General features: G+C 41.0%; 1 protein-coding gene across 5 annotated transcripts in view; it reads right to left on the bottom strand.

The window, feature by feature from the left end:
* The window catches only part of CSTPP1 (centriolar satellite-associated tubulin polyglutamylase complex regulator 1), a 161,090-nt gene that overhangs the window by 90,104 nt on the left and 48,270 nt on the right, over nucleotides 1–22,716 (bottom strand). For all 5 annotated transcript variants that reach the window (XM_081165928.1, XM_081165927.1, XM_081165929.1 and 2 more), the window contains one exon: nucleotides 134–264. In XM_081165928.1, the coding sequence (XP_081022054.1) occupies nucleotides 134–264 (131 nt within the window). The remainder of the gene's footprint in view (nucleotides 1–133; nucleotides 265–22,716) is intronic.

A 22,716-nucleotide genomic window follows, 5' to 3' on the forward strand; every position in this document is an offset into this window, starting at 1 on the left:
TGGTTTTTATTTTGGAAAATATGTATATAAGTGTGTTTACAGTGTTATGTATTGTTATTTGTTTTTCTTTGTTTAATTTCAGTTTTTTGAAAAAAATAATAAAAATTAATTAAAAAGGAAAAAGAAAACTCACCTCCATTTTTCCCCACGGTTCTGAAGCATCGCCAGAAGGTTCTTAGAAAGGATGCTCTATTATGGGGTGTAGCTTGAACAAAGTTGAATTCTCGGAACAAAATATGAGTTCCTTGGCGTACGCTGTTAAAGCTACAGAGGGAAAATTAAAAAATACGATTGTCAGTCATACCAACAGGAAGCTAACGCTAGCAAAAAAAAGTCAACTTAAAGAGCATATACAAAACCCAAAGGTTTTTGAAAGAAAAAAAAGTCGCAAAACAACTGACATCCAACTGCTCACTAGAAGGAGGCTTATATTAGTGTGGCAGATTTCAGACCTCCAATACGCTGGAGAGCCCTAAACTCAGGGCACTTCCAGGCTGTCACCATTTTCAGGTGTGAACTAATAACATACAGGCAAATTATAATTCTGCATTCAAAGCTGATTTGGTGTCCTTTCACAACAAACTTCTCCCCCTCAAAATTGGACCCTTTGCAATAAGGAAAGTGATGGGGAAAGCACTGGAAAGTGTGGGATAACAATTGCTCCATGCCACATTGTGTACCCAGAATGAATGTTCAAAAAACAGCCCATTTCATCTAACCTGGTGCATAGTAGTAAGGAAAAATGCTCAATAAGAAGGTAATCTGAAAACAACCTCAGATATTTTTTCCTAAAGATTCATTTGCTAGGTATGTCCAGGAAGAACAATAAATATTTACTTTTGCCAACAGAAACCTGACTGATACCAATGACTTGCAAGAGCATGTTTACCTCTTTTTAGACAAGATCAGTATACCTTTGGATCATTCCTGTGTAATAGAAATTGTGACTTCCAACCCACGTTATTCCTATAAGGACTAGGGTTGGGCTAGATGTTCTTTTGGGATCCCTTCCAGTCTTTGGTTCTATAGTTGTAAATCTGAGATTTGCAGAAAAAACTATTTCCAATGTTAGAGAAGATCCACTGAAATCCATGGGTCTATTCTGGGTATGTCTTAGCTAGGTATCATCCCTTGTCAAGTTTATATGAGATAATAAATGAGAAGTGCTTTGAGTACTGAAAAAAAACACAATATGAATGCTATATTCAGTATCCTAAAGGCAAAAATTAAGGCAGTGCATTTACATTAAGAGTGAAGGTACCCCCACCTGCCCCCCCCCAAACCCCTGGAACAAACAAACCCAACTTATCTCAGTTTCAGATTTTATAGTTTGAAGCAGGGTGATAGTGTTAGCCGCCCTGAGCCTGGCTTCGGCTGGGGAGGGCGGGATATAAATAAAATTTATTATTATTATTATTATTATTATTATTATTATTATTATTATTATTATTATTATTACAACTGGCTTTTCCACAAACAACATACAGGTTGTTTAGCCATGTTCCTGAAATGAATTATATCACTACATAAGCAAAAGATCAGCCCCTAATAAAATATATGGCCTGCCCTGAACCTGCTAGACATGAGTACGGCACCAGCAGAATTATCTATCACTGGTTTAATTCATTTTGAGCTGTACTTCCAGCATCATGTTCCAAGAAGTAATATACACTTAAAAAAATAATTATTTTTTTTTGTAACATTTGTCATGGAATCCCTGCATAACTGTAGCAAGACTAAAAAGAGAGGGTTAATGCTTTTCATTAGCAGCTCTGTGTAAGACTTCAATGGATGGGTGGGGAGAAAATGGATGGGTTTCTGGAATTCCTCTTGACCATATTGACGCTATTTTCTGTAACCAAAGACATTTTCATAATGTCAGACCTGCAAGAGGAAAAAGTTAAACTTTAATGTCAAGCAACCATTGGTTTGGAATGCGTATAAAAATACTTTCTTAGCTGACACATTCAGCGTGGTGCTTTTTGGCAGACAGGCCACTACAGAAGTCTTGAGTACAGTGGTACCTCTGGTTATGAATTTAATTTGTTCCGGAGGTCCGTTCTTAACTTGAAACCGTTCTTAACCTGAGGTAACACTTTAGCAAATGGGGCCTCCCACTGCTGCCGCACCGCTGCCTCGCAATTTCTGTTCTCATCCTGAGGTAAAGTTCTTAACCTGAGGTACTACTTCTGGGTTAGCGGAGTCTGTAACCCAAAGTGTTTGTAACTCGAGGTGTTTGTAACCCGAGGTACCACTGTATTTCACCTATTCTTCTCTTGACTCCGAGCTGAGAGAAAAATCTACGTATTAAATTTAACCCTCTTCTCTAGTTTAAAATGTAACCAAATGCTTTTGATTGATTGATTAGCATGCGATTAGTGAGATCACAAGCTCATTTATACAAAGGGCTGTGGGGTTTGCTTTGAGAGCATAGTAACGTGGATGCTACCCCTAGCATCAATTCCGGTACAGCACTGTTGTGAAACAGGAAAACTTGCTTCCTCTCTGACAGAGAAGGACTGCCTAAATGAGAACAAATAAATATGCTTCTTTGGAACTCATGTCAATTATCATGCTGCGAATTACATTCTACACATCTAGCAAGGTTTTAGCTAAGTTAGCAAGGGTTTTTAGTATTACTGCATTTTCTTATATGCCTGATGGTATGTTCTGTTCTTTCCCTCTCATAAATATTCTTCCCTCCCTTAAAATATTATCTGTTTTAGTTGGTTATGATTCATTGGGCCAAAGATTTTGGGTATAATATACAGCTGAGTGAATGGGTAAAATTATGGAAAGAAGGTTTAAAATTTACTGCTTGCAATGCCCTAAAAGAAAATGTGATGAAAATGATGTATAGATGGTATATTACACCAGTTAAGTTAGCGAAAATGTATAAAGCTAGTAATAAATGTTGGAAATGTAAAGAAAAAGAGGAAACATTTTATCACATTTGGTGGGAATGTAAAAAGGTGAAATGCTTCTGGGAGATGATATATAATGAGATGAAAAAAATGTTGAAATATACATTTACAAAGAAACCAGAAGCATTTTTACTGGGCATTGTTGGGAGTGATATAAATAGAAATGAATGTAAGTTCTTTTTATATGCAATAACAGCAGCAAGAATACTAATGGCCCAAAAATGGAAGCAAGAAGAATTACCGATGATTGAAGAATGGAGGATGAAGTTAATGGACTATGCAGAACTAGATAAACTAACAGGAGGGATTCGAAACCGGCGGGACCAGAAGTTTACCGAAGACTGGAGTAAATTTGCGGAATATCTGAAAAGTATTTGTGACGATCAAACAACGTTTGTTGGTTTGCAAGAAGTTTTGTGAGGAGTATTTGGAAATATTGCAAAAATGGAGAAGGGGGGATGATATGTTAAGAGACGTAAAGGTAGTATAAGGTTAAGAAATGCATAAGAAGTGATTAAGATGGAGGATCATCAGAGGTGCTGATGGAAGTCCAATAAGTTTGTATAAGTGTAAAACTGTGTGGTACATTTTATAATTCATATGTTAAAACCAATAAAAATTATTTAAAAAATAAATATTATCAGAAGCTTGGGTTAAGGTGGTGGTGAGCAGCCCTGAGCATGGTGTCAGTGTGAAAGACTATGTGTGTGTGAAAGATTGTGAATGGGTTTGTAAGAAGCATTAACTAAACAAAAGTGTCCCTTGAAGTAGATCTGGCTGAGAGCAGGACTTTGGGTCCTTGAATTTGTGACAGACATCAGCTCAAAATTTCCAAAATAAAGGATACTTTGAAGTAAGGTTATCTGTGTATGGCACTGTAATGTCCAAAATGAGGCACATCTGTTATGTTCTGCAAAGCTGTGATGTTTGTGAGTTAGGAGAACTCTTTGAAATAAGGGCCATCTGGTAACCTGACAGTTTTACTTCCAAGGTCTCTTGCTCTATTACAAAACTTCCATATATAGGAGTTGTGAACACTGCAGGGCAATGTCATTTAATAAGCTTTTTTGGTATCTTCTTTGTTTCTTTTCAGAAGGATCTTAGAAGTCAGCAATATCAAGTTTCATGTACGTCTGAAAGTGCCCTTCTAAGATGCTATTAAAGCTCAATGTGCAAATTAAATAGAAACATTGATACAAATAAAATGAAAAACAGAGGAACAATAAAAGGTCCCTTCACTAAAAGTGGATTCATCTGTGCGTGTCCCTGTTCTTCTTTTAAGCTTGGCAAATGTTTCAAATCCTCCAGAGAGATCATGAAATCATTCCCCCTAGGACAGCAGCTTAGTGACTCTCCTGAGAGAGAATGAGTGAAAAGATTCATATTCTTGGCGGGGGCAGATCGTCTCCATAGGTAGCTGCTTCACAGTAACCAAAATCTATTGGCTAACTGGATATTGTTTTAGTCCTTTAGCATTTCACAGTACAGTAACCATTCAAAAATGCCTAATACATTTATGCTTAGTTACAAGCCAGACTCTCTCCAGGTAACTTCCAATAAGCTTATCAAGCATTCTCTGAAACGTTACTTAATTTCCAAAAAAAAATTACAAAAAAAGTCTAAGCTAAACATTTTTCTTTGGATATAATGAACAGACTTAGCTACCAATGCATACAGACACTAGGTTAGCACTATTTCTAATGCATTAAAAATGTTGCCCAGTGGTCCAATAATGCACTAAAGCAACAGCAAGTTTTCTTCAAGATACAACTAGATTTTGATTCCCCCACCCTTTCAACAACTTGTTATTTTTAGGCAACTGCTGCTGGACGATTATGAATTCTTTTATAATTATCAGGTACTGTTGGTGCTCCACAAATCAGAGGAAGACATGAGTTGTTACATGGTGGAAGATGACAAGATAAAGAGACAACCAAAATCATACTACAATGCCCCAAAGGCCTGATTCAAAGCCCAGGAAAGCCAACAAATGCTCAAAATTATTTTGCTCACTTTGGATCAGGTTCCAGAAGCATGAAAATTGTTTAATCACAGAGTGCTATAGCTCTGTATTTAAAAATATATAGCTATAATGTTACTTTGACATCTGATGATCTCAAGATTACTATTTTAATTTATTATAATCTAGGTGTTGCAGAGCTCCAAAGCATCTGTTAAAGGAGCTGTCATAATGCATATTATTAAAATAAAATAAAAATGACTGTTCATCCACCACCCTGCCTTTAACTGTGCATGTAGTGCATAGACAATGACCCAGTTTGCATTTCATGGTGGACCATAGTTAATGGTTAACAGAGAATGCAGAGATTCACTCTTCCCCTAGTACAAGGAGGAGCCACAAAACATGATTCCAGGGCTTAGAAGTACATCTGAAACAAAGACTTGATTTGTTTTGCTAAAACTAAGCATGGTCAGTAAGCAAAGAACAAACCTTGACTTACATCATTGCTGCTGTATACGGTTATTCCCAAACCAAGACAAACTGTGGTTAATCTCAAATATGTTTTTGGAGGAAATTAAACAATAATTCATGAAGTTTGCTTGTTTACCTAAACCATAATTAAGATTATCCACCGTTTCAGATTCAGATGTAACAGTTCAGTGAGGTTAACTGAAAATGGAAGTGAATGTGTCCCGATTTTCGGACAGCTGTATTGGAGGGAGAAGGGAGGGAGGAATTCATGCGCCTGAATCTTTGGCTTATGATGATAAAGCATAGTTTGGCATTGTGGCCATGCCAAGCCAATGTGTGGTGTGAAAGGCCAAAGACTGGTACTCCTCATTCAGTTTATTTTTATTTTGGACACCAAAACCCCAAAAAGAATGTTTAGAGGTCATCTTGCCTTTGTGGCAAGCAGCTAAATACCATGTTCTGGACAGATCAGGGGTAAAACTGTTTTCCTAGCCCAACTGCCTATACTACTGGTTGTTGTTTACTGTGCAGTATTAGGATGTCTCGGGAGTCCAAATGGATGGAACATGGCTGAAAGAGAATTACAGGGGAGAAGGCACAAGAGCCATGCCAAGTCTTGGTTTTCCATGGGCTAGTTAAAGGCCTGAAGTATTCTAGTACACCATTTTAGAACTAGTGACCAATAAGTGAGGACTTGGTGAAGAAGTTGTAGTCTAAAGATGATTCTAGCATGTTTTGTGAACCACCCTCCAAAGTAGGCTGCTGGCCATGTCATGTCTTTCTTTTGTTTGGCCACTACTTTCAAATTATCCTCAGATTTATCAGATGAGTTTCTTGGGAGCAAAGATCATGCCAGCAGAACTCCCAGATCCTGCTAGGTGAACCTCAGCCCATTTTTTTCACATGGAAAGCATAAAATCCCCAAAGAAAAAGCATTCTATGTATGAATAAAAAGATCAACATGCAAGTTATACGTTATTTTCAACACAGAAACATAGAAATTCCCTTTAAGATCTGCTGGAATACTCGGGAGAGAAATTCATCACATTGGACTGGAAAAGGACCATCTTGGACATTTAATAATAATAATTCAAGAGCTACTTTTGGACTTTTTGAGTGGAAGAAGGTGAATCGGAGATGCCTGGGATAAAAGATTGCGAAAGCAACACCTAGCAGATTGAGAAGCAGCTATATAACGTAGCTAGATGTTTCCTGCAGGGTATGCTTTGAATATTTTGAATAATAATTATTATTATAATTGGTAGACAGAGAATTGGAAGCTCCTCCTCCTTATCTTTTCTTTTCTTTCTTTTCTTCTCTTTCTTTAGTTTAGATTTTTCATATCTTATTTATTTATGATTTCTTTTTTAAAAAGATATTTATTAGTTTCCAATTTTTTACAAACAAAAAGAAAAAATAAACATAAAAAATATTAAAAACACATAAATTTCACAACTTATTTTCTTATAACTTATTTCCCCGACCTCCTCATACCTCCCCTTCTTGTATACCCAGTTTGAATTATTTATACAGCAAATCCTTATCTCAAAGCATTACAGCTTAAAAAGAAAAAAAGAAAGAAAAAAGAAACACCTTATTTTCTCTCCAACATCTTAAATTGTTATAACTTTAAATTCTTACTTACAAAAAGAAAGTCATTTTATCATAATTACAGCTTGAAACCACTTAATTTCAATCCAACATCATTCAACATTCCTTAATTTTACAATATTTTTGTAAATAGTCCTTAAATTTTTTCCAGTCTTCTTCTGCCGACTCTTCTCCCTGGTCACGGATTCTGCCAGTCATTTCTGCCAGTTCCATACAGTCAATCAGCTTCATCTGCCATTCTTCCAAAGTGGGTAGATCTTGTGTCTTCCATATTTCTTTATGATTTCTAACTCAGGTTTTACTGCTGTTGATTTTTAAAGTCCCCTAATTTGGATTAATGAAGATACACACAGGAAGGTGATAATAGATGGAAGATGAAGGGCTCTGTGTGAGAGGCAGGGCGGAAGGCTGGGAGAAGAAGTAGAAACTCCCAGGTGAGAACTGGGAGGGTTCACTTTTCTGTGTGTGGAAAAGTGAAAAATTGTGCTTATTTATTCTGCGTTTCTTGTCCCTTCACTTCTCTATTTTTTTTCTTTTCTTATTCTTGTTTTTCTTGATCCTCTTTCTTTATACAGTGGTACCTTGGTTTACGAACTTAATCCGTTCCGGAACTCCATTCTTAGACCAAAACCATTCTTAAACCGAGGTGCGCTTTCCCTAATGAGGCCTCCCGCCGCCGGTGCCCTTCCACCTTTTGGATTCCGTTTGTAGACAAAGGTAAAGTTTGCAAACCAGGACACTACTTCCGGTTTTGCGGAGTTTGTAAACCGAATAGTTCATAAAAAGGGCTGTTCTTAAACCGAGGCACCACTGTATTAGCTTGGCTTTTATCATATTTTATGTTGAAAACTTTTAATAAAAAAAATTCCCCATCAGAATTGTTTTACATTTGAAGCAATGCTAAAACCTAAAAACTGGTTGTGTATTTCAGTTCAAAACTCAATGTTAGTATTGGGTGGGGAAGGTTAGGGAAGAATTGCCTTTAAATAGAACAAATTTCTTCCTTTAGTCTATAGGTATTGTGCCTACAGGTGTGACCCTTAAAAAGAATGACAGGCACTGCTTAGTTGTCAGATCTTCCTTGCCCCATGCTTGCTTGGTGCTCCTCAAAATCACTCAGGGGAGACAGGATAATTAGCACACTAAGTTGAAGGTTACCATGGACACAATTCCTGACTTGTCTACTTGCAGCGGCAATTAAAACTAAAGCCCTCATTAGTACTCTAATAGACTTCAAGCACATGCATTTCACTCAGAGGTTTTGCTGGGTTGATGGGCAATCCCGTCAATAGCAATAGTTGCCTTTCACATCACAGAAATGTCCATTTGAAACAAAAAACGCCTGTACTTAGAGACCTTGCCTTTACATGCCCCACCGAAGCCAAACCAGACAGGAATCTTCCTAGGATGCCAGGACTGGGAAAGACGTGCCTTGCAGCATCCTTGCTCTATGCTTGCGGGATGGGCATGTATGTACACATGAATAAGACAGAGCAGAGGACAAGGAAGTAGCAAAGCCCCAAAGCTCTCTGAGAAGGATGTGTTGGGAATGCTAGTACTCAGGTGCTGCTTCTTGGAACACAGAGCAAGAGCTCAATAGAGCATTGTCTTCTGGGTAATTACATTGAGGCAGCCTGCCAGGGTTTTGAAACTTTCATTTGAACAAGGCACGGGGGGCGGGGTGCAGACTTTGGACTCTTTCATAGGTTGCAAAAGTTCTGGGATGCTATGGAAACATCCGAATAGAGAGGCCAACCAACACCACTACTTGCCCCATGTCAGCTGGAAATCTAAGCAGAGCAGAAACATGCATGGCAGAAAGAAGCTGGTTTTTCTGGAAAGGACAGGTATTCAGAATGTACCCCTAGAGGCCTTCCCCCAGCAGGTGGCACCTCTGGCTGCCACAGCAAAGCACCAAATTAATTATGGGATGCCTCCCCCTTACCAAAGGAGCAACAGGGAATGGCAAATGGCTCCCTGATTTGCAGGACATTTCATTACGCTGAAGGTTACTTAATCATATATTACTTATTGACTGGCACAGAAATAGCCTCCACATTCTATCACACACAGTGAGTGCTTCAGCGGGTGGGTGTGCTTGGGGAGGGATTTCTTCAATAGCAACAGTTGCCTTTCACATCACAGAAGCAGGGGACTGAGGTGAGAAGAGGAGACGGGGAGAGACGACTAACTTCAGAAATTGCAAAAGGCCTTAACAGCACTGCAGGCATCAGCAAAAATGTCTGTCCTTTGAGACCTTGCCTTCACTTAGCTCCACAAAAGTCAAACCAGAATTTACACACTTCTCTCGATAGGAATAAAGCTAGCATCACTAACGCGGCAGCCACAGACACCATAGCAAACCCAGACATTCCCCTGGCTGTCCACCAAAGCTTCTTTAAATTCCATTTTTGTGGGGTGGGTAGGTTTCATGGCTATTTTTGCTTTGGTTTGAGGGGTTTCCTGTCTGCTTGGTTTGTTTGCATTTTATTTCTTCTGGGGTGTTCGCGCGCTGCTTTCACTTGTTGTTTGAAAGGGGTGTCCCATCACCCATTTTTTCCTGTGAAATGAGTATCTTGTGGCGTCCATTAACAAGTTCTCAGTCACGCAGTGCTCTCAGACACCTCCTAACCGTATGTATATCACTGGGCCTTACTCAAAGCTTCGCATAGCAATTGATAATGTAAAAATAAATAAATGACTTCTCTACATATGCTGTTTTCCATTGACTTAGGAGCAGGTTGTACTTTTCGACCATCAGTTAAGGATCAAGAGGAAAACAAGGGTGCTGCTTCATCCTCTACTCAGCCCCATCACTGTTATACCAGGTCTTCCCCACATGTCTAAATGATCAGTCTCAAGCCCAAGGAAACAGCTCACAGGATCAATAAGTTTTGGGTGGCCTTAATAACCCATCAAAAGACGTAGTTGCCACCAACCCTCCTCTCCCACATCTCGGCGAAGGAGTGGGGTCTACTCTCCCGATATTGCACTGGGCTTTGGAGGGCCCGTCCATGAGGCAGAGTGCGGCAGCCAACTCAAGCGGCACCCCCCCAAAGGAAAACAGCACCCCCATTCCATCCCCCAGCTTTGCCACCACTCGCCTCTCCTTATAGGAGCAGAGAGGGACCGGAAGCAAAGCCCTGCAGAACGCCTCCCCTCCTGCAGAGTTGCTGAGAAGGGAGGCATTCCGTCACCCTGCTTTGCTGCCAGTACAAAGCCCAGCTGCCGGGCAGTAAGGGGGTACCTCTCCCCCATCGCTGCGTGATGTGGTGTGGCAAAGCCCTGCCACCAGGCAAGAAGGGGGCATCTGGAAAGGATATCCCTTCCGCCCGCCCCCGCCCAGCAGGAGAGACTCCACAAGCCCTTATGGAATTTGCCCCCCGCCCAATGGCAGAGGTGGCAGTGGAGCATTTGGCCTCAGGTGCTGAAACACCTTGGGCTGCCCCTGTTTGGAGGTACTCAGAAGGAGTGGCTGTGGAGTGTCCTCAAAGATCAGAGTGACTGCTGAGAGGAGTCTTCCCACCTGTTCCCCAGGCCTGGGAAAAGGGCTGCTCCTGCAGTCATACTGAGCTTTGGGGACACTCCAAAGTCATTGATTCTGAGCACCTCTGAAGCACAGCATGGGATCAGAGACAGCCCCCTGCCCATCTCTCACTTTACACTCCCCACAAATGCATTTGCTAAGTTAGCAAAATACATCCTTGTCACTGGTGGACGCCAGTCATGTTTATGGATTCCTGCAACAAGGATACAGTCCTTGACTTTGCTCTTCCCTTTTGGTGATAACAGTCACACTACCCATTTGAAACTCTTCTCCTTGTATGTTTATAAGCCTATTGGCAAGAAAACATGCAAAGGCACTCATGCTGGCATCCAACACACACCAGTTTGAGATATACTATTCTTTCACAAAGTTTTGGCTTCTGGATGGACAGGACCTTTTTCAGAATTAAATGATACAGACAACAGTGTTGCCCATTACAATCCTCTCTTAGTTCCTTTTTTCTTGCTGCCCCTATTTCAGGTCAGGAGGTACAACAGCGAAGTAGGTCAGTTATTTAATACCCTAATCTCTCAAATCAGAGCTTGCACAATTTTGCTGTGTTGAATTATTGGGCCACTATGTTTAAAAACAAAAGAGGGAAAGAAAGAAAGAAAGAAAGAAAGAAAGAAAGAAAGAAAGAGGGAGAGACTTTTAAAAACAACAGAGGCCTTTTGATCAGAGTAGCGTAGTACAGCTTGCTGTAACTCAAGCTGGCCATTCTTATGTAGCAGGAATTAAGGACTCCCCCTGCCAGGCAGAGCCCTATTAAAAGACAATGGCTGTTTGAAAAGGATAAGCAAGCTGATATGGATATAATAGGCCACATATAGCGCGTCCTTTCTACTCTGAAATAAAGCATTTTAGAGTTATGAGTTGGGAAATCCAGTATGCTGGGAGATAGACCTATCCTATAAAAGGCTAAGTCGCCATGGAGAAATGCTTGGAGGTAGCTCGGGGGAGAAGGAAACAGTTCACAGCAACACATCAACAGTTAAGAATTAGTGCTTTCAAGTGCTATGTGCTGCTCAATATAGTCCACATCACCGCAGTGCTGTGTAACTGACAGAGACATCCAGCCTTCCACATTCTTATCAGAGCCGAAAACCTACTGTGAGGAACAGTGGAAGATTACTTGATCATCTAATGATCATTGATAGTTCTGGGAAAGCAGAGCCAAAATTAAATTACATTACATTCCCAAGAGTATCAGCTTCCTCTGGTTTTTTTTTTTTAGTGCCACTACAGCCCAAGTCACAGAGACATTTAACCCTCCCCTCTATGCTTCACTGGCTACAGGACAGAGTGAAAATACCCTATTATATGTTCCATAGGAAGGTTGAAGTATCCACAGCTTCATGCCTCTGTTTCCCTCATTTATAAAACAAAGTCAAAACCTTACCTTGTAGCCTTGGATGGAATATATTCCTTGTTTGCAGAATATATTCCTTGCCTGAAGTTCCCTCAAGGGCCAGGATAGTAACTTTCATGGGGGGAAAGACGATTAACAAGGACGTTGTAAAACATCTCTTGTTTCTTTCAAGCAAGTGACCCAGAGAAAAAGTAGTCATACTGTTCTACAGGTGCAAAACCAGCCACATGATAGGTTGCAATCAGTTATGATCCACCACCGCCATTTTGTAATGCAACACAGCTGGACTGATCTCCCCAAGGGCAGATTTTGCTGTAACATTTTTCTTTCACTGGCAAATACACATTTAAAAAACGTTTATGCTGAAATGCAAAATCCATATGGGAGAAAGATCTACGAGCAAGAGCAAACAAGAGTTCTCATATTTACGGACTCTATCTGCAAAACCCATGTGGATTCTGCATTCCGATGTGACGGTTTTCACATTTATTTTTCCACAAAGAAAAAAATGATGTTGGAATCATCCTTCAGTTTCCTACAGGGTATGTTTTGCAATGGAAGGGTAGCCAGTGTTTGATGGAAATTCCCATCTTCAGCGGAAGACATTCCAGGAAAATTCTTTAATAAAAACAAAACAAGAAACAACAAGCTGAATCGGTGTTCTATTCTGACCTTTATTCTATATGTGCCCCTTAAAAAAAAAAAAAAGCTAAACACTAGCTAGAAAGCAGGTAAAGCAAGGCATTTAGGAATAATCAGAGCTCAAAGAAAAGAAATGTATAGAACTGAATACTTCATATTTGAGCTCTTAATGTTTTCTGAATATTCTTCTGGTTTCTGGGGCAGAACTCCCAAATAAATCTGAAATCTGAACAGGGAGAGATAACCAAGAACAGGAAAGATTTCCTTTGGCTGCAAACAGTGAGAGTCTATATAGACCAGGGCTTCCCAACTTTTTTTGACCAGGAAATCAAAGGAAATGCCATGGGCATCCAAAAACAACAATTTCACAGGGGAAAACCCCAATAAGGCTCAGAATTCCCACCCACCAAAAAGACAGGCCAAACAAATGAAACTCAGACCCAAAAAATAATCAGGCAGGCTTCCCCCCTCCAAAAAACAACCCCTCATTCAAAAAAACATTGAGGGGCCAGGAAGCTTTGAAAAACACCAAAGATGGTGTCTAGGTCACCATACAACACATGGAGCTATTCACACATTAAATAACAATAAACCCACCATGTACCATCATGTATACTTTAACCTGGTTCCTCAGGCAACCCCAGCTCTCTGAAAAGCATACATCAGAAAAATCTGCTTCTCCCCCACCCCACCCCATGCAAGGGCGTCATCTGAGCAGACTCTGGAACCAATACAAATGCTTTTACAATTTATTTCTTTTTTATACAAACTGCGCCTCCCAATATGCACATGACCTGATGTGTGAGGAGGCCTTCGCGTGAATGCTCCCCATGCTCCTTTCCAGGGCTGGAAAGTGGTTAGTTTAACTTCCAGTTTGCTAGTAAAACTGAAGTACTGTGTTGTGAAATAATGCATGTCTAAAAAGTGTGTCGCCAACATGAAAAGTTTGGAAAGCTCTGGCCTAAACTGTGAAACTGTCATGGGAGATCCACCAGACCCTCTTTGATGGGTTTCCAATACCACTTCATGACTGTACTGGCCTGTCAGACATTTGAAATCACTGTGCCTACTCTCTCACACACCTTGACATTGTTTTGAATGGGCTGTCCTTCATTCAGTTAATGGCTGTTTTTTAAACTTGTTGGTTTTTTCATTGTTGCTATTAGTTACCTTGGGTGTTTCAATCTGAAAGGCACTACAGTGGTATCTCAGGTTAAGAACTTAATTCGTTCTGGAGGTCCGTTCTTAACCTGAAACTGTTCTTAACCTGAAGCACCACTTTAGCTAATGGGGCCTTCCGCTGCAGCTGCACCGCTGCTGCACGATTTCTGTTCTCATCCTGAGGCAAAGTTCTTAACCCAAGGTACTATTTCTGGGTTAGCGGAGTCTGTATCCTGAAGCGTCTATAACCCAAGCGAGGTACCACTGTATATAAAAGCCTGGTTTGCCCAAAACAGGAAGCTATAGTCAGAAAGAAACTATGGCTTACTGTGAATGAGTAGAATGCTGGTGCCCACTGCTTAATTACACCTGCTGCCTTCTGGGAGAAACAAATGAGGCTTAGATTAGTGTTACGTGCAAACCAACCCTCGTGGTTTGGTTCTCTCCAAACAAACTTTTTTACCAGCAGCTATTTGGCATTTTATCTAATTTAGGGTTAAGTGACTTAACCTTCCAAACAAATTGTTCAAGGCTTTTGAATTCCAAAAGATTAAATTTGACTGTCCACTAAGTAAGCCATGGTCTTCTAGATACGATCTTTCATGCAACAGAAAAGGTCAGTCGCTATTGCTGAAGGGTTTTCTTTAAAACATTCCATTTAAAGTTGTCCTACAGTTTTGCACAGCAGCAGTAGAGTCCCACTATTCAATGCAATTCTGATTGACATGTTGTTGTTTAGTCGTGTCCGACTCTTCGTGACCCCATGGACCAGAGCACGCCAGGCACTCCTGTCTTCCACTGCCTCCCGCAGTTTGGTCAAATTCAGCCTTCTTTATGGTCCAGCTCTCACTTCCATACATCACTACTGGGAAAACCATAGCTTTAACTATACGGACCTTTGTCGGCAAGGTGATGTCTCTGCTTTTTAAGATGCTATCTAGCTTTGTCATTGCTTTTCTCCCAAGGAGCAGGCGTCTTTTAATTTCGTGACTGCTGTCACCATCTGAAGTGATCATGGAACCCAAGAAAGTAAAATCTCTCACTGACTCCATTTCTTCCCCTTCTATTTTCCAGGAGATGATGGGACCAGTGGCCATGATCTTAGTTTTTTTGATGTTGAGCTTCAGACCATATCTTGCACTCTCCTCTTTCACCCTCATTAAAAAGTTCTTTAATTCCTTGTCACTTTCTGCTATCAAGGTTGTGTCATCTGCATATCTGAGGTTGTTGATATTTCTTCCGGCCATCTTAATTCCGGCTAGGGATTCATCCAGTCCAGCGTTTCGCATGATGAATTCTGCATATAAGTTAAATAAGCAGGGAGACAATATACCGCCCTGCTGTACTCCTTTCCCAGTTTTGAACCAATCAATTGTTCCATATCCAGTTCTAACTGTAGCATCTTGACCCTCATAGAGATTTATCAGGAGACAGATGAGGTGATCAGGCACTCCCATTTCTTTAAGAACTTGCCACAGTTTACTGTGGTTGACACAGTCAAATGCTTTTGATCGACATACACAAACACTAAATTTCTTGCAACTCTCCCTCTGGGGAGAGATGGGGATATGGAAGGGGAAATGATGTTTGTGTTACTTTTAATTATTATATTGAACTAGTTGTCAAGCTAGCTGAAGAAGGGGATTTGGTACCAAAATGATTGTATCTGATAAATAAAACAGAGGTGCAGTGCCCAGCCCGGGGGGAGGGAAATCATTTATTATCTGCATCCAACTTACGACATAGCAAGGAAAGGAATGGCTATTGGCTGGCTACTAGTAAAATTAAATACCAGTGTTGAGAAAAAGGGCAAATTAATTCATCATGTGTCGAGTCTCCATTGTCTACTAACTGTGGGACAGAATTAATGGCAGCAAGACAATCTAACAGTGCTTGGGACCAAAGAATAGCCGAGCCCCACGTGCACAACCCCCCCCCCACAAAAATATATTATTGCTTGCATTTTGAATACCCCCAGCCATAACTCTGCAACGACATATGAATAATACAAAATTTAAATACATATATGCACTTGCATTGCATTGCAAATGTAATATTTTTCTTTCAGCTCAAACTCTTAACTGCTCACACATCCTAGATGCCATTAAAAGAATTGCAAACATTTATGCATAAAACATCATGTTTTGGGGAAGTTCGACGAAGAGCTCCTGCTGAGATGGAAATCAGTCTTGCCCTTCATCTCTAAAATGAGAACAGTGACTTCTCTCACAGGGCTGTTGCAAGGATGAACAAAATAAGGACTTTAAAAGCCTCTTGCATATTAAAGAAGCAACATTCAGAAAAATAACAATCCCCAAACTGATGGAATTTTGCTTCCGCTATGATTGTGATTTACCATCATGATTAACCTACATATGCTGGTTTACTTTTCTTGCTTTGAATCACTTTACTTGTTTCAAGAGATATACTTTGGGAAGGAGGGAGGGTCAGTCCTAAGGAATGCTAGGCTGGCAAGGCTCTTGGACAAATATAAGATAATATTAAACCCACTTCTACCATTCTAGTATACCATAGTGGTATAAGTGTGAAAGATCCCAGTTCAAATCCACCTTAGGCCCCAACTCAGCAGGGGACCTTAAGCAAACTATTATTTTCTTAGCCTTAGTGTTCCCATCTGCAAAATGGGAATAACACTGGCCTACCTTATGAAAGCACTGAACTTCACTGAAATGTTAGATGTGAAATGCTTTGAACCGTTAAATATGTTGTATAAATGCTGTTTTATTCTTAAAATAAAGGCAAAAAGAGAGAGATATCACTGACTAGGTCATCTGGAGCATTAAGAGCACTTTAAGTGAAAAGTCTCTGCCTCTTTAGGGATTTTCAGTATCTGTGAATTTAGATAGAAACATTTTTAAGGAATGCTGTAAAATCCCAGTGAGACACCTGCTTCATTTTCAGACAAATTTAGCTACATAACATTTTTACACAGTTCGATGTTTAGGCCTTTTGTGGGAGAGGATATCAAGAGGCACTCTAGAGATGCTGCAGATTTGTTGATGTATATTCACATAAGTGTTGTTGTTTTTCTTGTTTTGAGAGAATATGCTCAGGTCTCTAAACTTAATAACGATGGGATTAAATCCACACTATCAACACAGCTAAAACCTCTGAGTCACTTAGTTGCACATTCCAAGAAGGAATGTCAAATTCTCCCCCCCCAAAAAAAAAACCCTATTCCAGAATCTAAGCAGCATTTTGGATGTGGGAAGAGAGGTCTTCAAGGACAAATGACTTTATTCCAATGTAAACAAGCTCTGGATTCTAGGAAGGTTGGGAAATAAATCCCAAGCACTTCCTCTACAAGGCAGCCACTCAAGCTGGAATCTGGGCACTACTGATCAGACTGGTTTAAAATATTGTGGTCCTCTTCATTAAGCTAAAATATCCAGAGTCATTATTCACTCAACAGTGATTTTATATAGCTCTCCACAGAGTTCACCAACACTTCCACACCCAAGTAGTTAACAATAACATCAGGCAATAGGCATCCTAAAACTGAGAATAAAAATAGCTTCATGTCAGACTTCCTATGGTTCACGTTATTCCTCACAGAGGGGTGGTGATCTGAATATTATATATTATTATTATTATTATTATTATTATTATTATTATTATTATTATTATTATTATTATTATTATATTTCATTCGCCATCTTCAGGTATCCTTGTTAGGTGTTAAGCAAGGCAGCAGATGGGGGTTGTGAGGATGAGTGGGCTAACTCTGCCCCACCATTGCTCACCTCCATGAGCTGGAGAATGAACTTCTGAAGTGGAGCGACTCTTGTACTCATGCAAACACTCCATGCATTTCAGGAGAATGATTTTCCATAGTGTCTCGCTGCTGAGATATCATAGCTCAAGAAGTCAGAATATAGGAGGCTGCCCAGTTCAGACATCCGCCTTTCAGCTTACAGAGGATGACAAGAATGGTGGCTGGGAGACTGAAGCTAGTACACTTGCCCTTATGTCCCCCTTGCATGCTAACACCCAACAGGAACACCTGAAGGAGATTATTGTCAAATAACTTACCCAGAACTCTTCCTTAGGGCATACATTATGCAAGCCAGAAAAACAGCAGTTCCATTCCTTGCAAAATGGAAGGGTTGTGCCAATAGATGTCACTTTCTTGCTCTATACAGAGCAGGGCAGATGACAAGCAGAAACTGAACAGCCCCACCATACCATGTAGAAGATATGCAACTATTCATCCTGATGCATTTTACTGTTTATTCTGAAGGCTCAGAACACCAGCTTTGGCTCACTGAGCACAAGTAAGTGGCTCCCAAGAGCAAGCTGGTCAGATGATGTCAACATGCCAGCCTTTCCCCTACATTTAGATTAAATCCTCGTCACATTTTATCAGCAGAAAGGAAAGCCCAAGTAGTGGAAGGAAGAGAATATGCTTACAGCTCCACATCTCTGGCTGCCAATTACAGGAAAGCACAGCTAGCCAATAGAAATGAAGACTCGGTGGATACTATTCCAGCAAACCTCACATATGTAGAAACCCACTCAGATACTATATACTTCAGAATTTTATTCTGAAAGTAATGAACAAATCTACCAGAAGTAAATCTAAAGCTATGCAGCTAGCTGAGAGTCTGCAAATATGGCAGCCTTTGAGCTTCTGCCAACCTGTTACCGTCTTCTGACTGCGTGCCCCATCCATCTTATTTTTGCCAAGCAAAAACCTAAAACCAGTATAACTTCATCAATTCACTTAGAGTCTTCAACAAGCTCTATGCATCCAGCTTTATGATGTTACAATAGATCTTTGGCAGCTGTGAACCAGCAAGAGTAGCTGAAGTAGTAATGCCATCTGGCTGCTATTGGCTCAGTAGCAGTGACGGCAGGCAAATGCTTGATCAACATTTCTCTCTCCTTTCTTGGTCATACATAAGCGCCTCCTCACTCCACTTCTCATCTACTGTGATTTCGCAGCCCAAAATGCCAGGAAGGGCCTTGCAAATCAGGGTTTGCAATGGCCATGCATTATTCTGAACCCATGAGAAAGCGAAAGAGAGGAAAAGAGGAATGAGCTTGCACACAATCCAATGGCCAGCTGCCTTAACCCTGGTGACTTCAACCATATATCTGAACCAGGCCCCAGGATTGGAGCCAGAGTGTAGGTTGCACACAGCACAAGAACTGATTCACCTATAAATAGAAAACTTCTGTTACCAGATTGGGCAGGAGCCTACAGAGTCCAACTGGCTCTTGCTTCTCTAAATCCAGATAGTGGCTGCTGCCTGCTAAGCCAGTCAGGCACTTGTCAAATTCTGATGGGTTCTGAGAGGGTTCCCTAATATTAGGGAATTGATGGGACATTGCAGAATCAACCTTTTACTGCATAGTATACATATTATACTGAAATGGGAGTTTATTACTACAGTGTTCTTCCTTTCCTTCCTTCCTTCCTTCCTTCCTTCCTTCCTTCCTTCCTTCCTTCCTTCCTTCCTTCCTTCCAAGTGCATGCATTTGGTAGCAGACACAGGAAGAGCTAAGAATATGGTTCTTGTGAGCACAAGCAATGGAATAGTGTCCTGGTGAAATATACTCAAGATGAAAGATACTAAAGAAACACATCATATCTCTAAACTCTGAGCCAAAACTTCCACATCCTGCTTGATGATGACACTGGTGAACTATGGGAAAGCACAAGGGAAGGAAATGGGGAAGCAGCAGGGTGACATTTTATAGGCAAACTAAGGCCTGGGGGCCGAATCTGGCCCAATCACCTTCTAAATCCAGCCCGTGGACGGTCTGGGAATCAAGTGTGTCTTTACATGAGTAGAATATGTGCTTTTATTTAAAATGCATCTCTGGATTATTTGTGGGGCATAGGAATTCATTCATTATTATTTTTCAAAATATAGTCCGGTCCCCCACAAGGTCTGAGGGACAGCGGACTGGCCCCCTTCTGAAAAAGTTTGCTGACCCCTGTTCTTGAGTGAACAGGAGGATCTGCTGCAAGATCCACCTTTAGTTGCAACCCTATGCACAATATCTTGGGTGTATGTCCCATTATTACGTCTTTCTTCTGTATAACACTGGGATATACAGTAGAGGCATACCAAGCCCTTTGTGAGCTAGCTTTTCCTTTTCAGCACTCATGGGAGCAGGGTATCTTAGCTAAAACAGAAGACCTGCCAGGAATCAGCAACAGAAAATCCCAGTGGAAGCTTTGAGCCGAAAGGATCACTTCACAGCCAGGTTGGTGACAGCAGAAGTATCACACATGCCACACAGCTTGCTGCAGCCAGCCAGTATTGCTGAGATAACATTGTCATCTCTTCACTGGAGCAGGGCAATGCTAAGGCCTTGGGGAAGAGTAGGGTGGGGAGTGAATCAAATCCTAAAAGAAAGAAAAGAAAGAAAAAAAGAAGGAAGGAAGGAAGGAAGGAAGGAAGGAAGGAAGGAAGGAAGGAAGGCATGTGCCCTGGGTCTACAGAATGCTAATATCAAGGTGAAAACACTCAAGAAGCACACCATATCCTCAAACTCTGAACCAAAACATCCACATCCTGCTGAATAGGCTTGATGATGACGAAAAACAGACTCTCAAGCCCAGGGCTTTTCTCCCGTCTTGCTGTCTGGTAGCTCAATCAAAGGCCGGAAGATTCTGCTGCCACTACTATTATTATTTTTACTCCAAAATGACCCCCGGTTCCTGTACCCCAACCAGTGTTTCTACAAAATAATCTAGAGGAAATTAAGAAATCCCACAATCGTCTCTCAGCTGACACAAACATCTCTCAGCTGACAAACATGTGTAAAACTCTTGGTGTTCCTTTTGAATAGGTAGACGCCTCAGGACAGGCAGTGTATTTCATTGTGCTGTCACCAAGGATGTTACATTTCTTAGAAAAATCAAGGAATACAAGCGTACAAAAGGAATTATTTTCCTTCAAAAGATGCAGAAACTGGGCTCACAAAAGAAAGTATTTCAGTTCGGGCCTTACAGCAATAGCCGTAAGGATGTAGACCCGAGTTTGGGTCTTTAGTGTTTACAACTGACACCCTATTTTTACTGAGTTTGCTGTGAAACATTGCTGGTCCCACGTGCCATTGTCGGCTGCTGAGCTAGTGGCTGCAGTACTACTTTTTCACCATCTGCAATGATGGCAGCAGAGACCTCCCTCTTCTGGCTACTGTCATAAAGGTACAGAGAATAATACACTAGGGTCTAATTCAGTGGTGGCCAAACTTGGCCCTCCAGCTGTTTTGGGACTACAATTCCTGTCATCCCTGACCACTGGTCCTGTTAGCTAGGGATGATGGGAGTTGTAGTCCAAAAACAGTTGGAGGGCCAACTTTGGCCACTGCCCAGTTTAAAAGGGGCACCCTGGTGCCTTAAATGGAACACTGAGGAGTCTGCCATGTGCTCTGACCCTCTCACCCTAGAAAGATTATAGCAGCCTGCCAAAGAAATCATTGCCAACCGCCAGAGCTTAAGATAACCACTGACAAAGATGGGGGGGACGGGACATTTTTCAAGCTATGCCTCAGCTGCTTCCCACTCCAGGTCTTGCCCCCCTTGGGATAACGATATGTCTAGCTATAACTGTCAAAAAGAAAAACAGAATAGCAGCACCTGAAAATGTCTTCCTTTCCTGCATAAGTTTTTCAGAGACTCTGGGGAGTATTCAGCTTGAGCAGAAAACCCTTCTGGAATTTCATATCCTTCCTTTAGGAGTGTTAGAGAAATATGACCCCACTTTCAGAAGGTCTTGATCTATCTGAGCACACCGGCAATCATTTACTCGTATTCTAGGGCGATGTTACATTCACAGAAACAATCACATGTTTGTTTCACCAGAGTACCACAGCCAAGAGAGGATGCAGAGGCTCAACAGATCAAGAACTGGAGAGTCAGGTAAACAGCTTGATGAGGCGGGAGTGGGACAACACTGCCGGTAAATATTTTAAAATGTTTTTAAAAGCAGAATGAGGAACCTTTCATCATTACTTTGCGGTCTTCATACTCTGAAATTTTAAGTACATACAAAGTATTTCATGGGCAGGGGTGGTATTAGCAATAGCAATTGCTAAGCGATAGAGCACGTGCTTAGCATACAGAAAATTGTCTGTTCAATCCCCAGCATCTCCAGGTAGGACAGGGGGTGTCCCCCCAAAAAAACTGGGCTAAATGGACTCATGGCACAACTTAGGAAGGCAGCTTCCTTCATTCCCATGCAATTTATGCTTATTCTAATGCTTGCACTGAAGAGGTGCTCAAATGATTATCTCATTTGGGTCTTCAACAGCCTGTCATGACCCTGGAGTCAGATCCCCCATCTTCAGGGAATGAGGTCATTAACTCTGAATTAAAAGGGGAATTACACACAAGACGAGCCTGTGATACCAGTGTCACTGTGACCTGAGGATGTCGAATTGACAGCCTCTTATTCAAGAGTACTCCAGTGCAGAATCCCCAGATTCCACCCTGGTGCTGGACCCCTTTAAAAGACGAGGCACCTTTCAGTGAAGGTAGATTTTGTAATTGGGATATAGCTGCTGCTCATATATAGGGCTCAGTCTAAGTCCGACTTGCTGAAGCAGCATCAAAGGTCTGTGCTCTTTTATTATCCAGCCTGGACCCTGCACAAGATGAGCTCGTCTCTCTGCAGAACAGAACAGGGCCTCCTTGATTCCAGCAGTGAGGGAATATGCATTTGACAGAGGCTCAAACCACATTTTGAGTGCTAATATTGTTGTGGTTCTTGTGGTTATTTTAGTTGGGATCTTTGGCGATTATCTTTGTGTTACATGAGGAAATGATATTTTTGTTCATTAGTTATGAATCATGGAGGAATACGTTTAGTGTGTTATGACTGATTTTAAATGTATTTCCATGAACTGCATGAATTTATTTCATGTATATGATTCTTATTGCTACAACTTGCTTTCAGGTCCTGATAGGAAGCAATGGATAAATCAAATAAATACTGACTTCCCCCTTTCTTTCTTATTTTTTCCTTTTTAACACAAAGCAGACTCTTAA

The sequence above is a fragment of the Podarcis bocagei genome, assembly GCF_964188305.1.
Source record: "Podarcis bocagei genome assembly, chromosome: 1".
In the NCBI taxonomy this organism is placed as follows: domain Eukaryota; kingdom Metazoa; phylum Chordata; class Lepidosauria; order Squamata; family Lacertidae; genus Podarcis; species Podarcis bocagei.